This window comes from Oncorhynchus kisutch, linkage group LG12, assembly GCF_002021735.2.
Source record: "Oncorhynchus kisutch isolate 150728-3 linkage group LG12, Okis_V2, whole genome shotgun sequence".
Lineage (NCBI taxonomy): Eukaryota > Metazoa > Chordata > Actinopteri > Salmoniformes > Salmonidae > Oncorhynchus > Oncorhynchus kisutch.
Genome location: NC_034185.2, coordinates 40,649,496 through 40,676,834, shown reverse-complemented (window position 1 = coordinate 40,676,834; position 27,339 = coordinate 40,649,496). Strand labels below are relative to the sequence as shown.

Sequence of the window (27,339 nt, the reverse complement as noted above, 5' to 3'; positions counted from 1 at the left end):
ACTGTTCTATTGATTCTGTTTCCTCATGGCAGAGTCTGCACAGGGCTGACTGCTCTATTGATTCTGTTTCCTCAGGGAAGAGTCTGCACAGGGCTGACTGTTCTATTGATTCTGTTTCCTCATGGCAGAGTCTGCATAGGGCTGACTGTTCTATTGATTCTGTTTCCTCATGGCAGAGTCTGCACAGGGCTGACTGCTCTATTGATTCTGTTTCCTCATGGCAGAGTCTGCACTGAGCTGTCTGTTCTATTGATTATGTTTCCTCATGGCAGAGTCTGCACTGAGCTGTCTGTTCTATTGATTATGTTTCCTCATGGCAGAGTCTGCACTGGGCTGACTGCTCTATTGATTATGTTTTCTCATGGCAGTCTGCACAAGGCTGACTGCTCTATTGATTTTGTTTCCTCGTGGCAGTCTGCACAGGGCTGACTGTTCTATTGATTATGTTTCCTCATGGCAGAGTCTGCACTGGTCTGACTGCTCTATTGATTATGTTTTCTCATGGCAGTCTGCACAAGGCTGACTACTCTATTGATTATGTTTCCTCGTGGCCCCATATATTGAATTATTTTTGTATCAAATATCTTTCATAATGTAATAACTTAAATTGAAATATACAGATTGAAGTGTCAATTGTTGGTTTATGTCAGTTCATAGAGCTGCTGCCAAGATATTGGGCCATCAAAAACTTGTTCCCAACTGACTTGAATTTGATATGGTATTGCCGTCAAACCTTTTGACTTTAAGTGAAACTGATACATTTTTCAATTCATACTAATCATTAAGCCATTTATGATTTTTAATGGGTGGCTGACAGACAAATTATTTAATTACATTCAGCTTTCTTTATAAACGTCCACTTTATTTCAGCAGCTTAGGTCTGTTAAACTGGCACCAATGGCTCAAATTGCATAGGCATACTTCCTCTTACTTCAGTCAAAATGAAGTCAGAAGAGACAAAATGAATAGGCAGTAGTAGACATTGCTGCAATAGTCGACATGAGTGTGTGTCCTGGAGGCTAGTGTGACATTGGTTTCTTCTCCAGTAATAATGGGGGCATGGGAGAGCATGAGCTACAGCAGTGAGCAGAATAGTCTGATGACTATCACACACAGCCTCCCCTAAGTGGTACAGCATGGTCATGCCTGATACACATCAATAGCCCAAGGAATTATGTGAAACCTTTCATAATGTGAATTCCCATTTCTCCTCCTCACATGTTGAGCCTCAGGGATCACCTCCAAGGCACTTAACCCTAATTGCTCCTGTAAATTGCTCTGGATAAGCGCGTCTGCTAAATAACTAAAATCTCAAATGTGACACAAACACACACAGATTCTTTCAATTCCACTCAATACAGACAATTCAATTGTGTCACTAATGAAGAATTAAGCCAAGACAACACAAACTATTATCAATTAAAAAATGTTTATTATTTTTAGTTTTTAGTAGTAGTTTCAAAGTATATTTTCACACGTAAACTTAATAGACCCCGCACAGTGTTTAAAAAAATAATTTACACTTGCCTAGGATTCTCAACTGCTTGGGTAGTGCGAGGGTTCCCTCCACCGCCTGATGTACCTCACCAGGAATTATACAGTACATGATCAAACACAAATGTACAAAAAAAAAATACACATCTTAGATGTACTCTTTCGTACTATTACTGAGACATCAAGTCTCTCAGGGATTTCTCTCTGAGTTCCAATGGCACCTTCCTTCTATTTGTTCTTTCTTTCAAGATAAATGTATTTTTTGTTGTTGTCCGTGTGTGACTAGCATTGCCTAGAAGAACACTGGAAGATACTCCACAGATCATCATGATAAAACACACATTTATTTATGGTACATCCTTAGTCCCACCTTTGTTCAGGCCTTCAGCAAAAACTATGAAAAAAAAAAAAGAGAACTCATGGCACCATTATGAAACAAGACAGTTGCATGCGTAATTGTCAGTGAGCTAGGGTATGACGAAACCCACTCCCTGGACAGTAGCCCTTCCGCAGGGTCATTGGACAGGGGGCATGGGTCCAGTGTAACGACAGCTTGGGGTGGGATATGGGGTTCAGGGTCACGCCCTTCCTGAACAGCAGCCCGGTGTGATCATATAGATACAGAAGACTGCGGCTAAGGTTTGGAAGGGTGTTGAGGCGGTCCAGGGTTAATGGACATAGGGGAGGGGTGGGGCTAGGAGACCCAGTCCTTGACCTCTAGGCCCTCTGTGTGAGCTGGCCTGAGGTGCTACCCTGTTATAATCTCGACCCGGCACAGCCAGACGAGGACTGGCCACCCCCCAGAGCATGGTTCCTCACTAGGTTTCTTTCTAGGTTCATTCCATTCTAGGGCGTTTTTTCTAGCCACCGTGCTTCTACATCTGCATTGCTTGATGTTTGGGGTTTTAGGCTGGGTTTCTGTATAGCACTTTGTGACATCGGCAGATGTAAAAAGGGCTTTATAAATACATTTGATTGATTGATTGATCCAGTGGGAGGAGGTTGAAAGGTGGATGCAGTAGGAGTCCTCAGAGCTAGCAGCAGCCTGGCTTGCTCTCAGCAGCCACCGTCTCCTGGTCGAGCTTGATGGGGTCACCGTTGCTCTCCTCGTATGGCAGGCCCTTGTCGTTCAGCAGGATGTTCTCCACCAGGAACCGAGCTGCCTCGTCCACGTTGATGTTGTCCTGGGAAAGGTGAAACAACAACAGGCTTAAGGTTAAAGGTCACATCAATTCAATATGAATACAGTTGCTGAGGATATTGGTTTAGGCAGTTAACTAATGAGGAGCAACATTGGTGAAGCAGGTCTGGGCGCATTCCATTTGTCACACAGAACAATAGTCTATAAAAAAAGATAACCCACTGGTATTTCATCCACCTCTCTCTTCTATGCAAGCACCAGAGGTTGTGTTATCCTCAGTTGTCAACTCAAGAGGACCTTTCCTATAGCCATGGCCCGTGACTAGGCTTCCAACATTAGCAGTCTAGCTAATATTCTTTCATGACTCTGCTACAGCTCTTTAGACTACTTCATATAGGCAGCTGAGTGGCATCAGAGAGCGGGCCTTGAAAACAGCAGCCATCCCTCATTTTGTCATTTCGCACCTCAGCAGCCAAGTGCAGCACAGCACAAAGCTGTCATCCCTCGTTTTGGAGGGGTTATGAATATTAATGCGTCTTCTCCAGGCCTCGACTGCTGCGAAGACATTCACAAAGTGACACTTCAGAGAAACGGCCAGGGCACCTTGGGAGCAGTGAAACTCAGGGTGAGTGTACGACTGGACAACACAAGTGTATCAAAGCTGCATCAAACAGGAATGAAGGGTCAAATATGATGGAGCATGGCATCAAACACAAAGTCCAATTATGAATGCAGATGAGATTTCAACTAAAATACTATTTGAGAATAAACTGCTCTTTGTGTTGTGATGAGAGGTCATTACCTCCACAGCAAACAGCTGTAGGCTACATCAGACTTCTGGCATGGGAGGAATCTGGTGTGTGAACAAATAAGGAAATCTAAATCCAATTGAAATCCAATCCAAATCAGCAGACACAGTGTTTCTCTCAAGGAATGGATAGGCCTACATACAGTGTACAAAACATTATGAACACCTGCTCTTACCATGAGACTGACCAGGTGAATCCAGGTGAAAGCCATCATCCCTTAATGATGCCACTTTTTAAATCAACTTCAAAATCAGTGTTGATGAATGGAAGGAGACAGGTTAAAGAAGGATTTTTAAGTCTTGATACATTCAGAGTGTGAACAGGCAAGACAAAATATTTAAGTGCCTTTGAATGGGGTATGGTAGTAGGCGCCAGGCACACCGGTTTGTGTTAAGAACTGCAACGCTGCTGTTTTTTTTTACACAACAGTTTCCCTTGTCTATCAAGAATGGTCCACCACCCATAGGACATCCAACTAGACACAACTGTGGGAAACATTGGAGTCCACATGGCCCAGCGTCCATGTGGAACGCTTTCGATACCTTGTAGAGTCCATGCCCTGGTGAAATGAGGCTGTTCTGAGGGCAAAAGGGGGGTTACATGAACTCACACACACATACGTATGCACAGCTGCAAATGATGACAGAAAAGGGAATTCAGCAGCAGGGACATTTTGCATTTCACAAAGCCTGAGATTCCCTGGAGGCTCATGTTTGCCATTCTGTTCAACTGTTAGAAGTGCTCACTGCATACAATCCCACAGAATAACACACACACACACACACACCTCAAGGCTCTAAACAGACATATATAAAGTATTTCTCGCAATGTAGGTTATGAGGTTATCCTAGAAGAAATAACACAGGAAATCCCATGTAGCTCAGTTGGTAGAGCATGGTCCTTGCAACGTGGGTTTGATTGTGGGTTTGATTCCCAAGGGGAACCAGTATGAAAATGTATGCACTCAAGTCGCTCTGGAAAAGAGTGTCTGCTAAATCACAAAAATGTCAAATGAAATCAAGTTTTCAAAGCAGGGAACCTTCTACAGTACCTCAATATGTGACCGTCAAGGTGTTGCAACTATATGGATTGTGCCCCATGATTTAGCACACGATAGCCTACTGTGTAATGAATGTATATGTATGAGGGTGGATTAGCCCTTGATTCTACAAGGAGGAATTCACTCCTTTAGCAGAGATGGTAAAAAAATAACTGCCACGCTTTGGTTTCTAGTGGCACACTTCAGCTATAATCAATCAAAGGACATGTCTAAGCACCAACAGGTCTAACAGCGCAGGATTAGAGCTGGGAAACGCTGTGGGCGTCATAACCTCAAAGCTGATCGGGACACCGAGTGTGTGGGGTTCTAAAGGGTATCCCTGTGAGCTTTCCATGGGCTGGGGAACAGGGATGTCACTGAGATGTGGGTGAGTGTGCCATTATCCAACCAAAACTCTCAACTGTTTAAACACAACCTGCCCAAACACATTGAGTGAATGGTGCAAGTGTGTGGACATGGACACTACAGGAAATCACAAGTGAGAGAAAACTGTAATTTCCGCAGGGACTAGAGTTGGCATCAGAATTGCGGTGACAAGCAGAAACTTAAAGACCTCCCGGTGAACTGAGGCACACACACACACAGTCCCCAGCTTCATGACAACAGGGCCCCATTGACCTAATTTTCACATAGATCGGGAGCAATTTCCACACACACAATTTCCACAGTGTGTGTTTGTGCATACTAGGACTTTCTCAGACTAAAAAAATTAAAATAAAAAATTGGTCGACCGAGATTCATCCTGTTCTTTTGACCAATCGACCAAATGTTTAAACTTATTTTTTCCATATATAGACAGATACACCCTATGTGTTTAAGAAAATCAACTAAATATGCACTGAGCATGTCTGATTCTTTATGCACACTGTTTGATTAAATAATTAAGACACACAAATGACTCATTGGTAACAGCGCGATGGTCACACTGTGAGTGCATGTGTGACTGGTGCACATTGTCTCACTCTCCTCCCAACTGCAGCGAGAAAGCACCACAGCAAGTGCTTATTAAATAAGTGTACCAGAGAGTCTGTTCTAACGAAGAAAATAATATATATATATATACACACAGTTGAAGTCGGAAGTTTACATACACCTTAGTCAAATACAGTTGAAGCCGGAAGTTTAGTTTACATGCACTTAGGTTGGAGTCATTAACATTGTTTTTCAACCATTCCACAAATTTCTTGTTAACAAACTATAGTTTTGGAAAGTCAGTTAGGATATCTACTGTGTGCATGACAAGTACTTTTACAACAATTGTTTACAGACAGATTATTTCACTGTATCACAATTCCAGTGGGTCAGAAGTTCACATACACTAAGTTGACTGTGCCTTTAAACAGCTTGGAATATTCCAGAAAATTATGTCATGGCTTTAGAAGCTTCTGTAGGCTAACTGACATCATTTGAGTCAGATGTAGGTGTACCTGTGGATGTACTTCAAGACCTACCTTCAAACTCAGTGCCTCTTTGCTTGACATCATGGGAAAATCAAAGACCTCAGGAAAAAAAAAAGTTTGGTTCATCCTTGGGAGCAATTTCCAAACGCTGAAGGTACCATGTTCATCTGTACAAACAATAGTACGCAAGTACAAACACCATGGGATCACGCAGATGTCATACAGCAAAGTACCTTGTGAAGATGCTGGAGGTACAAAAGTATCTATATCCACAGTAAAACAAGTTGTGGCAAAATGGCTTAAGGACAACAAAGTAAAGGTATTGGAGTGGCCATCACAAAGCCCTGACCTCTATCCCATAGAAAATCTGTGGGCAGAACTGAAAAAGCATGTGCGAGGAAGGAGGCCTACAAACCTGACTCAGTTACACAAGCTCTGTCAGGAGGAATGGGCCAAAATTCACCCAACTTATTGTGGGAAGCTTGTGGAAGGCTACCCGAAATGTTTGACCCAAGTTAAACAATTTAAAGGCAATGCTACCAAATACTAATTGAGTGTATGTGAACTTCTGACCCACTGGGAATGTGATGAAAGTAATAAAATATGAAATAAATCATTCTCTCTACTATTATTCTGACATTTCACATTCTTAAAATAAAGTGGTGATCCTAACTGACAAGACAGGGATTTTTACTAGGATTAAATGGAATTGTGAAAAACTGAGTTGAAATGTATTTGGCTAAGGTGAATGTAAAGTTCCGACTTCAACTGTATATATGGATGACTTATAAAGCCAGGGCCATTTAATAGTTGGGCTATTGATTATAGACGTAATTAAGATGGGGTCGACCAACAGCCTATCGACCCAACAATCGATCAGTCCACTAATATGGGGTAAACTCTAGTGCATACGTATTGTAATACATTTTCCTGTGGTGTCTCCACCCGTCTCTCTACGAAACATAACTACCACTTAAACGAGACCCAGTGCCGCAGGAGGTAAGGGTGATGTAGCACCCCCTGAAAAATCAGAATACAAAACAACAAAAAAATTGCATTATTATTCTGATTTTGAAAAACAAAAACAGAAGTAGTGCACTGGGCCTTTCATAGTCCGGTATAAAATGGGCTGATATAGCAGTCTGTAGCGCGGGCAAATCCACCCCCCTTTGAAAAAATTTGAATATTCGCAGCATCCCACCTCCAAACTACTCCCCGCGGCTATGATCCCTAATATTATAAATGTCATTCTGAATTTCTCGCTAAAGACCTCACCGAACAAACTCTAATAAAAGCTCAAAACTGTTCAACAAAAGAGCTTGTAAACAAAGCAGAGATCGTTTTCAGATGAGGATAAGCATTCAATTGAAGGCATTTAACAGATCTTGGAATGGAAATGAAGACCGCAGCCGTGATTGTGACCCTGGCTGGAATTGCTTGACGAGCATGCCTCTCTCTGACCTAACGAATAGTGCTCCGAGTGACACAGAGGGATATACTTGTGTTTTCCCCACTCTGCTCTTTGTAACAACACAGCACGAATAATTTGATTTCACAGCACGAGGAGCACTGCTAACTAAAGTTCTGATTTAACTCCCCCAAGTCAGGCCTTTACACTTTTATTACATTACCTGTTCATGCTATTTCTGCCCTCGTTTTGATTTCCATTCATTAAATCTATTAATCTGTTTGACGTGGAGCAACAAAAAAACGACCAGAAAAACAGAATGTAACGTGTGTGTGTGAAACGTGATTTAAAGAAAAATCGGCAAGCCGCGGTGAATCAACCATGCAACTAGACCTGAAAGCACCGGTTTACCCTTAATACGCTGAGCTATGTCAGCCATCTTAAACACGTGGCATAAAATGGGCAATGTCGTGCTACTTCTGAGCTGATCTGAGTAAGAGTCAAATGTTTGTCATTGTTTGTTGACAATTGTGTTTTATTTATTATTTACTGAAAAGCAACCTGTAAAACATTAGGAAACAACTTTACAAACAAAAACCTACATTTACCTTCAGTTCAAGCTGAATACAAAAGCCTAATGCACACACTAACTATACTATTATCTGTAGTGTGGTTGTAGCTAATGCTTTATGATTAGGGGAGAGCGAATAGCAAAACAGCAACAAGCTGTTATAGTCTTATGGTGTAGGCCTAGCGTATGTGTGTGTGTCTGTCTCTCTCTCACCATAGCCGAGGTCTCGAACCAGCCCAGGAAGCCAGTCTCTTTACAGAAGTTGTCCATGAGGGAAGTGTTTTTGGAGCTCTCTTTCTTCTGGTCACACTTATTGGCAAGCAGCACCGAGGGTATAGGGCTCCCATTGGCCAGTTTCACCTTGCTGTCCAAGTCGTGCTTCCATTTGGACACTGCCTCGAAAGTGGAGCCCCTCGTCACGTCAAACACCACGAATGCCCCCACCGCCTCCTTGTAGTACACCCGCGTCATGTTTCCGAATCGCTCCTGGCCTGAATGGGGGACATGAAAGGAATGTGATCAGTAACTCAATGGTACAGTACACAATGCAACCTTGTAGGTCTAGTAGTATCTATGGAGTTAGTAAACAGAAGGCTGTTGGTTGAAATGCTCAATGAGTGACACAATGTAGATATTCAGCTACTGCCCCAAAATAACACATCAGCCAGGGTCCAAGGAAAAACAACATATCTTGATGTACAAAACATTGAAGTAGGCCTATAGGAGAGTGGTGACAGCAAGTAAGCCTTTGAGTGTTGCTAATGAGACATCAAAGCAGGGCCTGTTCCCTCCGTACTCACACAGGCAAACCTGTGAGAGGATATTCCACTGGTCCTATAAGCCAGGGCAGTGAGCACACCGCAACAAGGACCGCCTCTGATATTACTCCACTAAATATCTCACCAGACTCACATTAAAAGGTGCCAGTTTGGGGAGAATTAGCCCCGTTTACCAATAATGATTTAGACATGGATATCAAACTGAGTGAGGGTTCTCAACAGTGTTTCAAAGGCAAAAGTCGCTCAGTCAAAGAGAAGTTAGTCTTAATGCATCATTTAGAGTGTAAGAGTGGTATTTTCCCCTTCGTTCTGGTTCCCCTTCCCCACCAAATATGATGAAAATGGATCTTGACCCACTTTTTCCTCACTCTAATCCAAGAAGACAAGCCTAGAAAGATATCTGCCTCCTCGATAATGAACCCATTCTCTCTAGAAATCTCGAGTGATGCTTTGAAGTCAAAGCAAGGGGAATTACCACTGGGATCTGGGGTGCCAGTATCAACTAAAAATGTTGTTACCAAATCGATAACGGAATCCCAAAAACGGAATTTCGGCAATTGAATTGTCTAGAACGGGAAATTATAGTCGTCACAAACCACAGTTGGGTTCACAAGTTTGGACAGCGCAGTACAGCACAGTACAGCACGGAAAAGTAGAGTATAGTTCATTACAGTACAAAAACAGAGTAAACGTAGAGTTCAGTACATAGTCGAGGACACTAGAGTTGAGTATACTACAATGTACTTTGATGCCCAAACATCTGAAACATAGAACTCTATGCTAGGTTCAGATTTGGTCCGGTCCAACAAAATTTGGTCTTGTTTGGGGTCAGAGCTCATTAGAATAATAGCCCGTAATTAGAATAATAGAATAATAACCAAAGATGCAAAGGAGGATATTGTACATTTATACCTTTGTGTACCTATTTAGGTTACATCACCATGAAGAGAATGACATTCATATTATTTTCTGTGTAGGACAGATCAGGGACCCATGATTAAATTCTGTTACCGCGATTCCGTTACCAGGTGTAAATCCACTCACTTACTGTAGTTCAATAACCAAAAGAGATGATTTCAAAGTGGATGTGTCATATCATAGCTGAGCCCTCATTCGTTCTGCATACATCGTGGAATTTTTGGAAAACGAGACACAAAAAACTGAGGGAGATGTTACCAAAACTCTATTACCAAACTCAGCATTCTAATAGATATGTTTTTGTAAAATGTTCTGTGTAAATTGTTGTTACGTCCTTGTGCATAGAGTTGTACGGTTTGTTAAACTTTGAAATCAACGGTTTTCATTTACAACTGCGACCTGGCCAAGATAAAGCAAAGCAGTGCAACAAAAACAACACAGAGTTACACGTAAACAAACGTACAGTCGATAACACAATAGAAAAATCTATCATCTATACATGATGTCAAACGGCAGCCAAGCATCAATTATCACGTCACCTGAATAAGATCCTCGATATAAAATGAAAAGGAGCATCAAGCTCATCACTGTGCACTTTTGCCCCCCGGTGAAATTCATCGTAACTTATTTCATCTGTAGCCTAATAAAAACGTCATGCTTCCCCGAGTCATCGTGGGAGACTACAGAACATATCGATATGATAGTTATTATATCAATATTTGCGTAAGAAAAGGCTTTTCCACCACCATTTATTGCATAATTAATTTTACCGACAACTAAACATCCCACCGTCTAATGTATTTTGATTTGTTCACATCTGGAATGTTTACCGACAAATTTGCTGTTTCCATCAGGTATGACATTTTTTAGCAAACATGTACTTTACTCGCATTAAAAAAAAGTTGGGTGGAAACCTGGTTACTGCATTGATTAAGAATTCGCACAGATAGGACACTCATCCTCATATTATTGACTACATATAACCCATGCTCAATGTCGACTGAAGCCTGCAGATCAAAATGCTATCTAAAATCTCCCATTCTGTTCCTTTCAACGTGTACCTCAAATTAGAGGTCGACACCGATTATTGGAGGACCCCAAAAAAAAGCCTATACCGATTAAGTCGGATGATTTTTAACATGTATTTGCAATAATGACAATTACAACAATACTGAATGAACACTTATTTTAACTTAATATAATACATAAATAAAATCAATTTAGCCTCAAATAAATAATGAAACATGTTCAAGTTGGTTTAAATAATGCAAAAACAAAGTGTTGGAGAAGAAAGTAAAAGTGCAATATGTGCCATGTAAGAAAGCTTAACGTAGAAAGCTTAACGTTTAAGTTCCTTGCTCAGAACATGAGAACATATGAAAGCTTGTGGTTCCTTTTAACATGAGTCTTCAATATTCCCAGGTAAGAAGTTTTAGGTTGTAGTTATTATAGGAATTATAGGACTATTTCTCTCTATATGATTTGTATTTCATATACCTTTGACTATTGGATGTTCTTATAGGCACTTTAGTATTGCCAGTGTAACAGTATAGCTTCCATCCCTCTCCACGCCGCTACCTGGGCTCGAACCAGGAACACATCGACAACAGCCACCCTCGAAACAGCGTTACCCATGCAGAGCAAGGGGAACAACTACTCCAAGTCTCAGAGCGAGTGACGTTTGAAACGCTATTAGCGCGCACCTCGCTAACTAGCTAGCCATTTCACATCAGTTACACCAGCCTAATCTCGGGAGTTGATAGGCTTGAAGTCATAAACAGCGCAATGCTTGAAGCATTGCGAAGAGCTGCTGGCAAAATGCACGAAAGAGCTGTTTGAATGAATGCTTACGAGCCTGCTGCTGCCTACCACCGCTCAGTCAGACTGCTCTATCAAATAACAGACTTATTATTAATAATAACACACAGAAATATGGACGAATCCGGAAACTATAATCTCGAAAACAAAACGTTTATTCTTTCAGTGAAATACAGAACCGTTCCGTATATTATCTAACGGGTGGCATCCATAAGTCTAAATATTCCTGTTACATTGCACAACCTTCAATGTTATGTCATAATTACGTAAAATTCTGGCAAATGAGTTCGCAATGAGCCAGGCGGCCCAAACTGTTGCATATACACTGACTCAGCGTGCAATGAACGTAAGAGAAGTGACACAATTTCACCAGGTTAATATTGCCTGCTAACCTGGATTTCTTTTAGCTAAATATGCAGGTTTCAACATATATACTTCTGTGTATTGATTTTAAGAAAGGCATTGATGTTTATGGTTAGGTACACGTTGGAGCAATGACAGTCCTTTTTCGCGAATGCGCACCGCATAGACACGCTAGATAAACTAGTAATATCATCAACCATGTGTAGTTATAACTAGTGATTATGATTGATTGATTGTTTTTTTAGAAGATAAGTTTAATGCTAGCTAGCAACTTACCGTGGCTTCTTACTGCATTCGCGTAACAGGCATGCTCCTCGTGAGGCAGGTGGTTAGAGCGTTGGACTAGTTAACTGTAAGGATGCAAGATTGAATCCCCGAGCTGACAAGGAAAAAATGTTGTTCTGACAAGTTAAATAGAATGGATATCATGCTTTAAAGAATTTCATCTGTATGTCTTGCAATCTGGTGGGAAAATTCCAACACAATTGACCCTAACAATTTTACATTTCCCTGAAAGGTCCATTGAATTACAGTAATGAGCACTGGACAAAACCTTGAGGAACCAGATTCTGGTGGAGCCCCATCTTCCAAAAATAATTCCCAGGACAAGAGTTTATTGAACCTTCAAGACTGCTGAGGTCAATCAACCAGTGAGTGATTGTTCGCTGAGGCGCTACGGTGCATCTTTAGGTCGGGGGTTCAATGGGAAGACCCCTGGCTGGGATCACACCCAGCCAGCCAGGGTTCTAGACCATCACTTCAGTTTTCCACTGAAAGGGTTTCAGTTCCTCACAACAGAAAGGGATGTTGTTACAAGCACACCTCATCCAATTAAAGATAACGAATTAGGAGTAGCTCACCTCACATTACAGCACCCAGTATACACTGCAGCCAAGTTGAACACGGAATACAGAGAGCAGTTTCAGGAACTGTGATGGCAGTTTTCCCCCCTGAAGTTTTACTTCATTATAGGTACTTCACCCAGCCATGTATGGAAACTGAGCAGCGCGTTGCAGTGCGGGTGTCAGCGAGGGAGTGAATACACTGAGGAGCCTACAGACCTGCTCAGTAATTGCTCATAATTGAGGGTCTAAATTTAGTCTGTTTAACCCCAGGTGAACTCACTGGGGACACGGCACAGTAGGAAGGAGAGACGATCGGTTGAAATAAGGCTTTCATTTCCAGGCCTTTTGGTGCCCAGAGATTCATTAGAAGAAGTCTTAGAAGAAATAAAAACCCAGAAAAAAGAACCTTTAAAAATGTTCTCCAGGCATATTTCTTGGATTTCAATAAACAGGCTCCACACAGAAACACTTAAGGCTCAGGCTGACATTTGCGGGAAAATGGTTTCCAGTAATAATCGAATGAACTGGGTAGTCAATGGAGTCAAATATTGACAGAACAAGTGCTCTGATATTTTCAAAATGTCAGCTATTTGTTGATGAGAGACGAACGAGGAATGGTAAATTAAGATTTTCTGAAAATCTTCTGAAGACAATAATTTGAGTGGCGTTCACAAAGCTGAAAACCACATTAGTCTGAGTACAGTGAATAAATAGAGAGAGACAAGGCCAGTCGCAGGGAACATTTTTCAGTTATGAGTTTCATAACATCGTAATTGACTTGGTGAGTGGTGAGAAGAGGAAGAAAAATGAAGTGAGCTTAGAGAGTTTCACTCCTTGGTCCTCACTCCCAACCTGGAAACAGGTTCACATACTGTAAATACCGAACTTTAAAAAGTCTGTTTTCACTATAATCAACACAATGCTAGCAAAACTAAGGCTGTTGTTGGTCCATTTCCCGCATGGGCCACACGTACTGGTTATGTTGACAATTACATGAATTCTGGAGTTAATCTGGATAGGAGCATCCTTGTGGTAATGAAACTAATAAATAGCTAGGCTATTAGGTTGTGTTAGCCAATGATTTCACCTGTAGACATAATAAGCTTCACTGTATTGGAAGCCATTGGAAATTGATCTCTTCACTGACATCCTTTTTTAGGATGATCCACAATACCACACTAGGAGTAGGCCTATAAGATTGTGAGCTTAGGGCTGAATATTCAGTGCCACTCAGATGGTGTGTGATTGATAAGTAAGCGTCGCTATGCTGTAGGAGTAGCCCTCACCTTCCGAGGGGAAACAGAATGAGTCGAAACGCTTCTTAGGCTGCGTTTAACACAGGCAGCTCAATTCTGATATTTTTCCCGCTAATCTGTCTTTTGACCAATCACATCAGATATTTTTCTGAGCTGATTTGAATGGACAAAATACCAATTAGTGAAAGAAAAAAAGACGTGTATACATAGCCATAGAGATTGATTAAATGGATCAATTAGCCCAGTACACACACACACACACACACACACACACACACACACATGATGATTGTGGTTTGTGCTGAGATGTTCGGCCATTAGAGCCATGATGAGGTTCAATGGTTAGACAACAGACGGCTTGTTATCTATTCTACTGTAACCTCCAAGGCAGTCTTGAAAAAAGGTCTAACCCCCAATGGCACAACCTCGATATAGGCAGCGATTCAACATTGTTAAGGGAGAACAGGATAACACAGTGAGCTTATGGGAAGAAATACGAGTCATGTGCTGTAGTTGAGAAATTCTGTAACCTAATTAGCATTCCGACGAAGGGTATGAGTGTCTCACGATGCAGGCTACAATGATGAGCCGGAGACTGTAATGACAATAAGGAGTCAAGACAGGTTGGCCATATACAGGTAAACATGGTTCGTTTTTGTGTGTGAGATTCGCATATCGTTTTCTAATCACTGCCTGAAGTGGAATGCAAGTGTGTGTAAAACTAGAATATTTACAAAAACAAACAGGGGGGAGAGACGATCATTAGGGAATTCCAGTACATTTACAATTTGGCTGTCCACATTACTAATATAAAACCCCAAGCAAAATAAAATAGGAAGTATTGCTTAAGACCCTGTGAGACCACTATCAAAAAATGTATGCAATGTTACTCCAAGTACCAATGACTTTCATTGAATATATTTTAAATGCCTTTTGCTATTCCGAGAGGGAAAGTAATCTTTTCTACAGATACATAATGGTTAGGGTGTCCATCTCTCTTCCCCAGGGTCCTTGTGGGAGTTGTCTATGAAAGTGGGAAGAACAGATGGAAACACTGAGAAAGAGAGAAACTCTTCATCATCCTGTGCCTTAGCAACCCGAGTTTCCTCTACGGTCTCTGTCGAGATGCTAGCTGTGGGTGGGTTACCATGGAAACTGTCCAAGCTAGCCATGGCAGCGGCAACGGAGGCACTGGCAGTCTCACCAGTCAGTTGTTAAGAGGCTTGGGGCTGTGAACCAACCTCAACAGAAGTCCATTCAAATGCTGGCCTAACCAGTTCTCTGGCGGAGATACAGTAAATATGGTGGTCATTACGAGACAGCTAGGGCCAATAGAAGTTTGCATCATGCAGAGTGAGTGGCAAAGGAGGAGCTGGAAAACAAAGACTATGAACATTGCCACATAATCAAATACTCTAAAAGGGACTATCCCCCCTCTTCCTCTGTTTCACCCCTTTACCCATTATTGATTTCCTTTCTTACCTTCCCCTCTAGAGAAACAGTGAGGCAGGTGGCCCTTCTCTCAGGATGTCTAAATCCTTGGCAAAAGGTGCTGGCTTACTTACTCCACTACCACCCCATGATTGTAATCATCCTGTCCCTGGCTCAGACAAGCCCAGATGAGCGCAGCTATTCTGGGCCAGAGGGGGCGGGCGAGGCCCAGACCTCACGCTGACTTCCAACGTACATCCATTTTTCCACAAGGCCCTGATTACTATCATTCCATCCGAGATGGTAATCATTATGGGAGAGTAAGGACGACATTGCCTCAACATTGGTTGGTCCTTATCGTTGCCATGAGGACAGGCCCACCTACTTATTCTGCATGATTAAAAAGGCTTAAAGAAGAACTGAGAACCAACTTTTCGCTTAAAACGGCATATGTGACATCGATATTAGTCAGAAACAATTATTCCAGTGCAAAATTTACTAAATGTGCAAGTAGGTACATTTTGGTCAAAAAGTCAGTATCTTCCAAAACTTAGTTGTGAGATTTAAATACAAGAGTTTGTCAGGACTTGAGGGCTGGATTTTGATTTCGACAATGCCCATGAATACAGGATAAACATCTGCGGTGATTGCACTCCAATCATACCACAGGACACACTGACAGTGAGAACAACCTGCCCAGCAGATCAGATTTCATAAAACCAGTGCTTAATCTGAGCCAGATCCTGCACCTTTTAGTTTTGGACTGTTTCCTTCCGGAACCTATTTGCCACGATCTGGTACCGATCATGTAATTTAAAGAAATATCTTCACCGTTTGTAAAAATTCAAATAAAAGAGTCTTAACTCGAGTTGCCTGTAATTCTCCTGCCCCCTCAAAAAACGTCATGTGAAAACCTGCTGGACACTCTTTGAATTGATTCATGTTGGGCTGGCCCGAGTTGACGGTTTGCGCAACATTGTAGCCTCGGGACCAACGTGTGCCTGTGTCTCTCACAGAACTAGAATGAGATTCACTTTCTGGGATTTCTCTTCCACTCTGTGCTCTGATAGACATGAGCCTCCAACTCAGCGTTACACTTCATGTATTGACGTAGAATCATAGCCGCGGGACGGGTGCTGGAGGTGCTGCAGCATCCCTAATGAATTGAAATAAAGTGCCAAAGTTATAGAATTTCCGCTGTCTGTTCAGAAATAATTCACAATACCACACTAGGAGTAGGCCTATATTTTAGCCACAGAGGATCAATAGCTATTATTTTTTAATGCTTAGCTGTGGATTGTTAAGCCCGATCACAAGGCGTAGCCGACAGTCGGGAACGTGCGGCAAATCTGTCAGTGAACAGCATTCAGCCTAAACAGGCCTTTTGCAATATTTCAAATACAATCATGGGAAAACACAGGTTGGAAAGCAAATGGCTCCTGCTAAAAAGAGAATTCTCTTATCAGTCTGTAGAATACCAAACATGTTATCAACTTCCAAATAGTCTAACAGAATCGCCGGTAAGTGAGTTTCACATCATTGGTTGAGTCAATGTAACTGGAAAGCATTTTTAGGACTATATAATTTCCTCCTCATATTGTAGCTTACAATATGTGCCTCCACACACCTAGGCCTAGGCTGTTGATGGATTCAAGACATGGTCGTTTTTTATTGATCTCAGAATCTGTTTGTCAGTGTCAAAGTAACCTGTCATTTTGATCACTTTGTGCGTTACTAAAAAAGATTCAGCTAAAGTCTCCAGTCGTGTAAAATGACACAGAATTGCATGAAATGTGTTATCAAATCAAATTTATTTTATATAGCCCTTCGTACATCAGCTGATATCTCAAAGTGCTGTACAGAAACCCAGCCTACAACACCAAACAGCAAGCAATGCAGGTGTAGAAGCACGGTGGCTAGGAAAAACTCCCTAGAAAGGCCAAAACCTAGGAAGAAACCTAGAGAGGAACCTGGCTATGAGGGGTGGCCAGTCCTCTTCTGGCTGTGCCGGGTGGAGATTATAACAGAACATGGCCAAGATGTTCAAATGTTCATAAATGACCAGCATGGTCCAATAATAATAAGGCAGAACAGTTGAAACTGTTATAAAAAAGGCAACATTTTTCCCGGGCCCTAGGCTGCAAAAAAAATCTCCATGTGTGCAACTTTTGTAAGACCTCTACCCTATTGCGCTATGCCACTACGGAAATGTGAAGATATGCATGCAATTCTTTATTATACAGATTTTCCGGTACCTATCAGCCCCCCAGGTAACCCCCCCTCTCACGCTCCCTTTTTGTTCCGGCACCTCCTGACAGATCAAGCACCGCATAAGACAACACGTTACACATTGTTTTACTTGAGAAATACAGCACCAAAAACAATATAATCTAGATGTAAAATGGTGTGACTAAAACCTCGCCTGCAAAAACGCATTTTAATTAAAGATTTTTTTATCTTAGATTCATTCTGATTATTTTCAGGAAGTGAAATTGGCTTTGTTCTAATTGTGTCTCATGGGTGACAAATCGAACCACATAACAGAAAAACACATGCGAAATCGGCGCATTCAATCGCTCTTTAAAGACTGGCCTTAATGACTTGGCAGTACACCTCTCACTTTCTGTCTGTTTCACTCCATTATTCCTTCTCTTCTCTTCACTTTAGCTGAATCTCCAGACTTGGTGTACAGGTGTGAATGATGAGTGTATTTGTGTGTGGGAGGGTGTGTGTATATTGTGTGTCATCCCCCTGTGGGGGTGAGAGTGTGTGTTTTCTCTCACAGCGTCTCTAGCAATGACATCAGTAAATGTGAATGAGGAACTGTGTGTTTGTGTTTTGCCTCCACAGCTCCTCTGGTAGAGTGCAATCCAGCTGTGAGAGACACTGTACCAGCGGAGGCTGGTGGGATGAGTTATAGGAGGATGGGCTCATTGTAATGGCTGGAATAGAATGAATGGTATCAAACACATTCAACATATGAAAGCCACGTTTCCCTCCGTTCCATTTATTCCATTCCATCCATTACAATGAGCAAGTCCTCCTATAGCTCCCCACTCCCCTGCACTGTACCATACCCACGTCGGTGTGTATCTCAACACTGTCCCAATCTCTCTCTCTCTCTCCCTCTCTGGGTTACTGATCAGAGCTAGTGACAGACATGCAGGTTGTTGCGATGGCCTGTCACAGCACTACCAGTGTGTGATGAGAACACCATCAATCAGCAGTCATCTTTCAACAGTCTTGGTGAAAACGGTGTGTCCTGTCGGTCTCTGCCTATCTGCCACCAAAATGTGTCAGACTTGGCTTTTCAGAGTGGTTTTGCAGTTCTCTAGTCCTATATCTGGCTTCAAATTCAACCTCATTCATAGTGGATTCAACATACGTCACAACATACTTCACAAAATTCAAATCACGACAGTTATACCGTGCATGTCCTGACCCCAATCTCACAACCTCATGATGGGATATGAAGCCTCACAGACACACATAAACACAACCCTTTTAATCTCTTAAGACTCAAATCACAGAGCCCTTGCTCAGGCCCTGACTGTAACTGCTGGCTAATGACTAACTTGTAGTCTCTTTCTCAGCTGGTATGATAAGGAGTCAACTGTGTCCATACAACTGCCTGTACTCCTGCTTGGCCTAATAAAAAGACTCATGTGTGCATAGCGGAAGCCAATACTAAATTTATCCATTCATTGAGAGTCCTGTTGGCAGAAATCATTACAGTATTTTTGTCAGGGACAGGGAGAGCAGGATTTTTTGAATGAGAAAATACATCTGATCACAATGTGATATGAGCTGTGTAGTGGTCCTGATAGGAGGCTGAGGTTAAATCAAACTTTGATATTGGTGATGAATGATAAGGAATGCTTCCCGTGAAGCATTGCACTTCCTATGCCTTTCACTAGATGTCAACAGTCTTTTGAAATTGATTCAGGCTTGTATTCTGAAAAATGAGGGAGTAAGAGCACTCTGAATGAGTGGACACTGCAGTGGCCCAAAGCTTTTTCATGCGCGAGACAGAGAGCGCGCCTTTCTTGTTTACCTTTTATATTGACGACGTTACTGTCCAGTTGAAATACTATTGATTATTTAGGCTAAAAACAACCGGAGGATTGATTATAAACATCGTTTGACTTATTTCTACGAACTATATGGATACTATTTGGATTTTTCGTCTGCCTGTTGTGACTGCGTTTGAGCCTGTGGATTCTTGAACATAACGCGCAAACAAAACTGAGGTTTTTGGATATAAACATGGACTTTATCGAACAAAACAAACATTTATTGAGTAAATGGGAGTCTTGTGAGTGCCACCATATGAAGATCAAAGGTAAGTGATCAATTTGATCACTATTTCTGACTTGTGTAACTCCTCTACTTGGCTGGTTACTGTTTGTAATGATTTGTCTGCTGGGCGCTGTTCTCAGATTATCGCTGGTATGCTTTCGCGGGTAAAGCCTTTTTGAAATCTGACACCATGGTTGGATTAACAAGAAGTTCATCTTTAAACCGATGTATAACACTTGTAAGCTTCATACATTTTTTATAATGAGTATTTCTGTTTTTGAATTTGGCGCTCTGCAATTTCACTGGATGTTGGCCAGGTGGGATGCTACCGTCCCACACCCCCTAATGAGGTTAAATAAATGATTAGCCTCAAATATTTTTTTTTTTACAGTAGCCTCAACAGCACTCTATAGGGTAAAACCATAGTGAAAAGCTAGTTTTCATCCTCCTCTGGGTACATTGCCTTGAATACAAAACCTAGGAGGCTCATGGTTCTCACCCCCTTCCATAGACTAACAAAGTAATGATGACAACTTCCGGAGGACATCCTCCAACCTATCCATCAGAGCTCTTGTAGAATGAACTGACACATTGTACACCCAATCAAGGGACCAGCATAAGCTAAAGCTAGCTAGCACTAAATAATTGACTCAAAGAGAGAGAAAGACAAGTTAATGTCTTTAAAAATTAAGGAGAAGCAACAGTGAGATAGCCAGCTATGTTTCATAGTATTTTTATTATTTTCACTTTCACTCAGTTGAAGTCAGAAGTTTACATACACTTAGGTTGGAGTCATTAAAACTTGTTTTTCCAACCACTCCACAAATTTCTTGTTAACAAACTATAGTTTTGGCAAGTCGGTTGGGACATCTACTGTGTGCATGACAAGTAATTTTTCCAACAATTGTTTACAGACAGATTATTTCACAATTCCAGTGGGTCAGAAGTGTACATACACTAACACAGAAACCAAACCAAACCAAACCATCATGCATAAATGCATGTTGTCCTCCCACACCAAACACAATCACGACAAGCAGGTTAAAATATCAAAACAAACTCTGAACCAATTACATTAATTGGGGACAGGTCGAAAAGCATTACACATTTATGTCAATTTAGCTAGTTAGCTTGCACTTGCTAGGTAATTCATCCTAGCTTGCTGTTGCTAGCTAATTTGTCCTGGGATATAAACATTGAGTTGTTATTTTACCTGAAATGCACAAGGTCCTCTACTCCGACAATTAATCCACACATAAAACATTCAACCAAATCATTTCTAGTCATCTCTCCTCCTTCTAGGCTTTTCTTCTCTTGACTTTATATTGCGAATGGCTACTTTCGCAAATTAGGTGCATTACGGCCACTGACCTCGTTCGTCACCCACGTGGGTATAACCAATGAGTTGGCACGTGGGTACCTGCTTCTATAAACCAATGAGGAGATGGGTGGACTTGCAGTGCGATCTGCGTCACAAATAGAACTTAATTTTTTTTCTATTTTAGCCCTTGGCAACGCAGATGATCGTTAGTGAGCGCGAGCAGTGTGGGTGCAATAATTGAATAATGTAGATTTCTACATTTATTTTGCAACACGAGCGGTGTAGTCAGCCTTTTAGTTGACTGAGCCTTTAAACAGCTTGAAAAATTCCAGAAAATTATGTCATGGCTTTAGAAGCTTCTGATTGGCTAATTGACATAATTTTTGTCAATTGGAGATTTACCTGTGGATGTATTTCAAGGCCTACCAAACTCAGTGCCTCATGGGAAAATCAAAAGAAATCAGCCAAGACCTCAGAAAAAAATTGGAGACCTCCACAAGTCTGGCTCATCCTTGGGAGCAATTTCCAAATACCTGAAGGTACCACGTTCATCTGTACAAACAATAGTAGGCAAGTATAAACACCATGGGACCATGCAGCCGTCATACCGCTCAAGAAGGAGACGTGTTCTGTCTCCTGGAGATGAACGTACTTTGGTGTGAAAATCAATCCCAGAACAACAGCAAAGGACCTTGTGAAGATGCTGGAGGAAACAGGTACAAGAGTATCGTTGTAGCGGTGCAGCCAACGGGTTTCTCCACGCATCGCGCCGACAGAAACAAACATCTTCCTGGTAAGAAGAGGGGCGGGGGCGTATGCCTTATGGCCAACGTGACATGGTGTGATGAAAGAAACATACAGGAACTCAAATCCTTCTGTTCACCTGATTTAGAATTCCTCACAATCAAATGTAGACCGCATTATCTACCAAGAGAATTCTCTTCGATTATAATCACAGCCGTATATATCCCCCCCCCAAGCAGACACATCGATGGCTCTGAACGAACTTTATTTAACTCTCTGCAAACTGGAAACGATTTATCCGGAGGCTGCATTCATGGTAGCTGGGGATTTTAACAAGGCTAATCTGAAAACAAGCCTCCCTAAATTTTATCAGCATATCGATTGCGCAACCAGGGGTGGAAAGACCTTGGATCATTGTTACTCTAACTTCCGCGACGCAGATAAGGCCCTGCCATGCCCCCCTTTCGGAAAAGCTGACCACGACTCCATGTTGTTGATCCCTGCCTACAGACAGAAACTAAAACAAGAGGCTCCCACGCTGAGGTCTGTCCAACGCTGGTCCGACCAAGCTGACTCCACACTCCAAGACTGCTTCCATCACGTGGACTGGGAGATGTTTCGTATTGCGTCATATAACATTGACGAATACGCTGATTCGGTGTGCGAGTTCATTAGAACGTGCGTTGAAGATGTCGTTCCCATAGCAACGATTAAAACATTCCCTAACCAGAAACCGTGGATTGATGGCAGCATTCGTGTGAAACTGAAAGCGCGAACCACTGCTTTTAATCAGGGCAAGGTGTCTGGTAACATGACCGAATACAAACAGTGCAGCTATTCCCTCCGCAAGGCTATCAAACAAGCTAAGCGCCAGTACAGAGACAAAGTAGAATCTCAATTCAACGGCTCAGACACAAGAGGCATGTGGCAGGGTCTATAGTCAATCACGGACTACAGGAAGAAATCCAGCCCAGTCACGGACCAGGATGTCTTGCTCCCAGGCAGACTAAATAACTTTTTTGCCCGCTTTGAGGACAATACAGTGCCACTGACACAGCCTGCAACGAAAACATGCGGTCTCTCCTTCACTGCAGCCGAGGTGAGTAAGACATTTAAACGTGTTAACCCTCGCAAGGCTGCAGGCCCAGACGGCATCCCCAGCCGTGCCCTCAGAGCATGCGCAGACCAGCTGGCCGGTGTGTTTACGGACATATTCAATCAATCCCTATACCAGTCTGCTGTTCCCACATGCTTCAAGAGGGCCACCATTGTTCCTGTTCCCAAGAAAGCTAAGGTAACTGAGCTAAACGACTACCGCCCCGTAGCACTCACATCCGTCATCATGAAGTGCTTTGAGAGACTAGTCAAGGACCATATCACCTCCACCCTACCTGACACCCTAGACCCACTCCAATTTGCTTACCGCCCAAATAGGTCCACAGACGATGCAATCTCAACCACACTGCACACTGCCCTAACCCATCTGGACAAGAGGAATACCTATGTGAGAATGCTGTTCATCGACTACAGCTCGGCATTCAACACCATAGTACCCTCCAAGCTCGTCATCAAGCTCGAGACCCTGGGTCTCGACCCCGCCCTGTGCAACTGGGTACTGGACTTCCTGACGGGCCGCCCCCAGGTGGTGAGGGTAGGCAACAACATCTCCTCCCCGCTGATCCTCAACACTGGGGACCCACAAGGGTGCGTTCTGAGCCCTCTCCTGTACTCCCTGTTCACCCACGACTGCGTGGCCACGCACGCCTCCAACTCAATCATCAAGTTTGCGGACGACACAACAGTGGTAGGCTTGATTACCAACAACGACGAGACGGCCTACAGGGAGGAGGTGAGGGCCCTCGGAGTGTGGTGTCAGGAAAATAACCTCACACTCAACGTCAACAAAACTAAGGAGATGATTGTGGACTTCAGGAAACAGCAGAGGGAACACCCCCCTATCCACATCGATGGAACAGTAGTGGAGAGGGTAGCAAGTTTTAAGTTCCTCGGCATACACATCACAGACAAACTGAATTGGTCCACTCACACAGACGGCATCGTGAAGAAGGCGCAGCAGCGCCTCTTCAACCTCAGGAGGCTGAAGAAATTCGGCTTGTCACCAAAAGCACTCACAAACTTCTACAGATGCACAATCGAGAGCATCCTGGCGGGCTGTATCACCGCCTGGTATGGCAACTGCACCGCCCTCAACCGTAAGGCTCTCCAGAGGGTAGTGAGGTCTGCACAACGCATCACCGGGGGCAAACTACCTGCCCTCCAGGACACCTACACCACCCGATGCTACAGGAAGGCCATAAAGCTCATCAAGGACATCAACCACCCGAGCCACTGCCTGTTCACCCCGCTGTCATCCAGAAGGCGAGGTCAGTACAGGTGCATCAAAGCTGGGACCGAGAGACTGAAAAACAGCTTCTATCTCAAGGCCATCAGACTGTTAAACAGCCACCACTAACATTGAGTGGCTGCCGCCAACACACTGTCAATGACACTGACTCAACTCCAGCCACTTTAATCATGGGAATTGATGGGAAATGATGTAAATATATCACTAGCCACTTTAAACAATGCTACCTTATATAATGTTACTTACCCTACATTATTCATCTCATATGCATATGTATATACTGTACTCTATATCATCGACTGCATCCTTATGTAATACATGTATCACTAGCCACTTTAACTATGCCACTTTGTTTACATACTCATCTCATATGTTATACTGTACTCGATATCATCTACTGTATCTTGCCTATGCTGCTCTGTACCATCACTCATTCATATATCCTTATGTACATATTCTTTATCCCCTTACACTGTGTATAAGACAGTAGTTTTTTTTGTTGGAATTGTTAGTTAGATTACTTGTTCGTTATTACTGCATTGTCGGAACTAGAAGCACAAGCATTTCCCTACACTCGCATTAACATCTGCTAACCATGTGTATGTGACAAATAACATTTGATTTGATTTGATTTATATCCACAGTAAAACAAGTCCTATATCGACATCACCTGACAGGCCGCTCAGGAAGGAAGAAGCCACTGCTCCAAAACCAACATAAAAAAAGCCAGACTGCGTACTTTTTGGAGAAATGTCCTCTGGTCTGATGAAACAAAAACACAACTGTTTGGCCATAATGACCATTGTTATGTTTGGAGGAAAAAGGGGGAGGCTTGCAAGCCGAAGAACACCATCCCAACCCTGAAGCACGGGGGTGGCAGCATCATGTTGTGGGGGTGCTTTGCAGGCAGGAGGGACTGGTGCACTTCACAAAATAGATGACATTATGAGGAAGTAAAATGATGTGGATATATTGAAGCAACATCTCAAGACATCAGTCAGGAAGTTAAAGCTAGGTCGCAAATGGATCTTCCAAATGGACAAAGTTGTGGCAAAATGGCTTAAGGACAACAAAGTCAAGGTATTGGAGTGGCCATCATAAAGCCCTGACCTCAATCCTATAGAAAATTTGTGGGCAGAACTGGGAAAGCATGTGCGAGTAAGGAGGCCTACAAACCTGACTCAGTTACACCAGCTCTGTCAGGAGGAATGTAAACTTCTGACCCACTGGGAATGTGATGAAAGAAAGAAAAACTGAAATAAATCACTCTTATTATTATTCTGACATTTCACATCCTTAAAATAAAGTGGTGATCCTAACTGACCTAAGACCGGGAATTTTTACTAGGATTAACTGTCAGCAATTGTGAAAAACTAAGTCTAAATGCATTTGGCTAAGGTGTATGTAAACATCCGATTTCAACTGTGGCTAGCGAATGCAGCTAGCTATTTTAGCCTACGCAAACACAAATCCAATCAAATTTTGGCTCAAACAGAGAGGGATGCTATGTTAGCTAGCTGGCTATGGCTATCGAACACTGGAACACTTCCAAGTCAAGGTAAGCGTTTGGTTTTGTTAATATATTGTCACCGAGGCCAGCCGGTGTAACAGCTAAACTGCTTGCTGACTGTACTGCAACATTGTAGTGGGTTTACTAACGCGTTCGTTCTATTAGCTATGTTGATTATGACGTTAGCTAATATGGTGACAACGATGTAGACTGTGTGTAGTGGTTAGCGGTTATGATATGAAGGTCTGGCTTGGGAAGGTTTTTGTGCCTGGTCACAGACAGCTGACATGTTGTGCACTGCAGTCTTCAAGCGAAGGGAAGAGGTGAGAGGAAGAGAACGCGTAGATGCAAGATATAATTATGCAAGGAGCAAAATGATCATGCTGTTTGTATGTGGCTGCTATGAAAGTGAACTGTGTTTGAGTGTAATCAAGGGTGTACTGTAGGCTATTCATTCCACCGATTCTGTTGATAAATGTTTTTTAAAACGGAAGCAAACTGAACGGGATAAACATACCTGAATTTGTCCAATAAGAACTCTTATTTGCAACTGTTGGACTAATGAATACACCCTAGATCAGCTAGATGCAGAAAAGAGAGTGCAAGACTGTATTGAATGTGTCACGGTCTGTCACCTTGATTGCTCAAATTTCTCTTCAAATTTGCACCTACTTTGTAAACTTTCATTCATAGGCTAGGTTGTAGCAACCTCATGATGGGTATATGGAAAATTAGAGTATTAATGTAGTAGCCTAAACCTATCGATGTTAATGGAATATGAATGAGTCATCCAATATGCTGTAGTTGAAAGACAATGCTCATAAAAAAATTGCATCACCGACCAGCCACGTGCTGGCAAGCATGACTTAGTTTGGAAAACATCCCACAAACTAGATTGTAGGCTATTATTGAGAGACAGTAGGACAGACTTTCTGGTCTGGCATAACCAACTGTAACTCAAGATGTAGGAATGAGATGACAATGGACTGACGTTCGATTATCGACAGACTCACTCCCCACAGGGCTGGTGATCGAGCCCATTAACTACATTGTTTTATGTTGGTTACCCTGATCATAACACCGGGGGAAACAGACCAAACAGGTATTTTTCACATAAATATGCACGTGCCCCTGTGTACATAGTATGAAGCCCACGTATGTAAAAAAAAATATATATATATACACATAATTACTAATGTGCTAACAACATTATGTGCTGTGCAGTCGTGTAAACACGTGCAATTCAAAGCTTCCCCTCTAGAATTGTGCAGTCACCACAATCGAGCACTTTTCAGAAAGTGGACAGGCTACTTTCACCAAACAATGCATAGCATAGGGTAAGCCCATTTGTAGCATCTCAGTAGTCTTGATATGTAGAAAATGTGCATCCATCGATCTTACCTGCGATATCCCATAGTTGTAACCTCACCAGCGTGTTGCTGTCCCAGTTGATAACTTTGAGCGCAAAATCGACCCCAATAGTCGCTCTGTAGTGTTGGGAAAATAACTGATGGACGTATCTTTTGATGATGCTGGTTTTCCCCACACCTAACTCCCCGATGACAAGGACTTTGAACAAGTATTCCTTGCACTCCGATACAGATCCGCCCGCCATAGTGTGAAAGTCCGAATGACAGTGACTTTCTCAAATTCAACACCTTGTTTTTCTCTCACAGGATGAGGCAATGGGAAACTGTTTCTGTGCTGTTTGGAAATATGGTAACTAACTACAATAGAAAGTGCTCTACTTCCCTTCCCCCCTTGTTCAAAAACACATCATATGACACGGAGTCATAGGACCCGGAAA

General features: G+C 42.4%; 1 protein-coding gene across 1 annotated transcript; it reads right to left on the bottom strand.

The window, feature by feature from the left end:
- Positions 1–1,410: 1,410 nt before the first annotated feature.
- Positions 1,411–27,339, bottom strand: LOC109900997 (ras-related protein Rab-32). Its single transcript, XM_020496954.2, has 3 exons — positions 26,934–27,339; positions 8,097–8,374; positions 1,411–2,678 (listed from the first exon to the last, which is right to left on the bottom strand). Exons 1-3 carry the CDS (start codon positions 27,145–27,147, stop codon positions 2,529–2,531), a joined length of 642 nt encoding a protein of 213 aa, XP_020352543.1. The 5' UTR covers positions 27,148–27,339; the 3' UTR covers positions 1,411–2,528.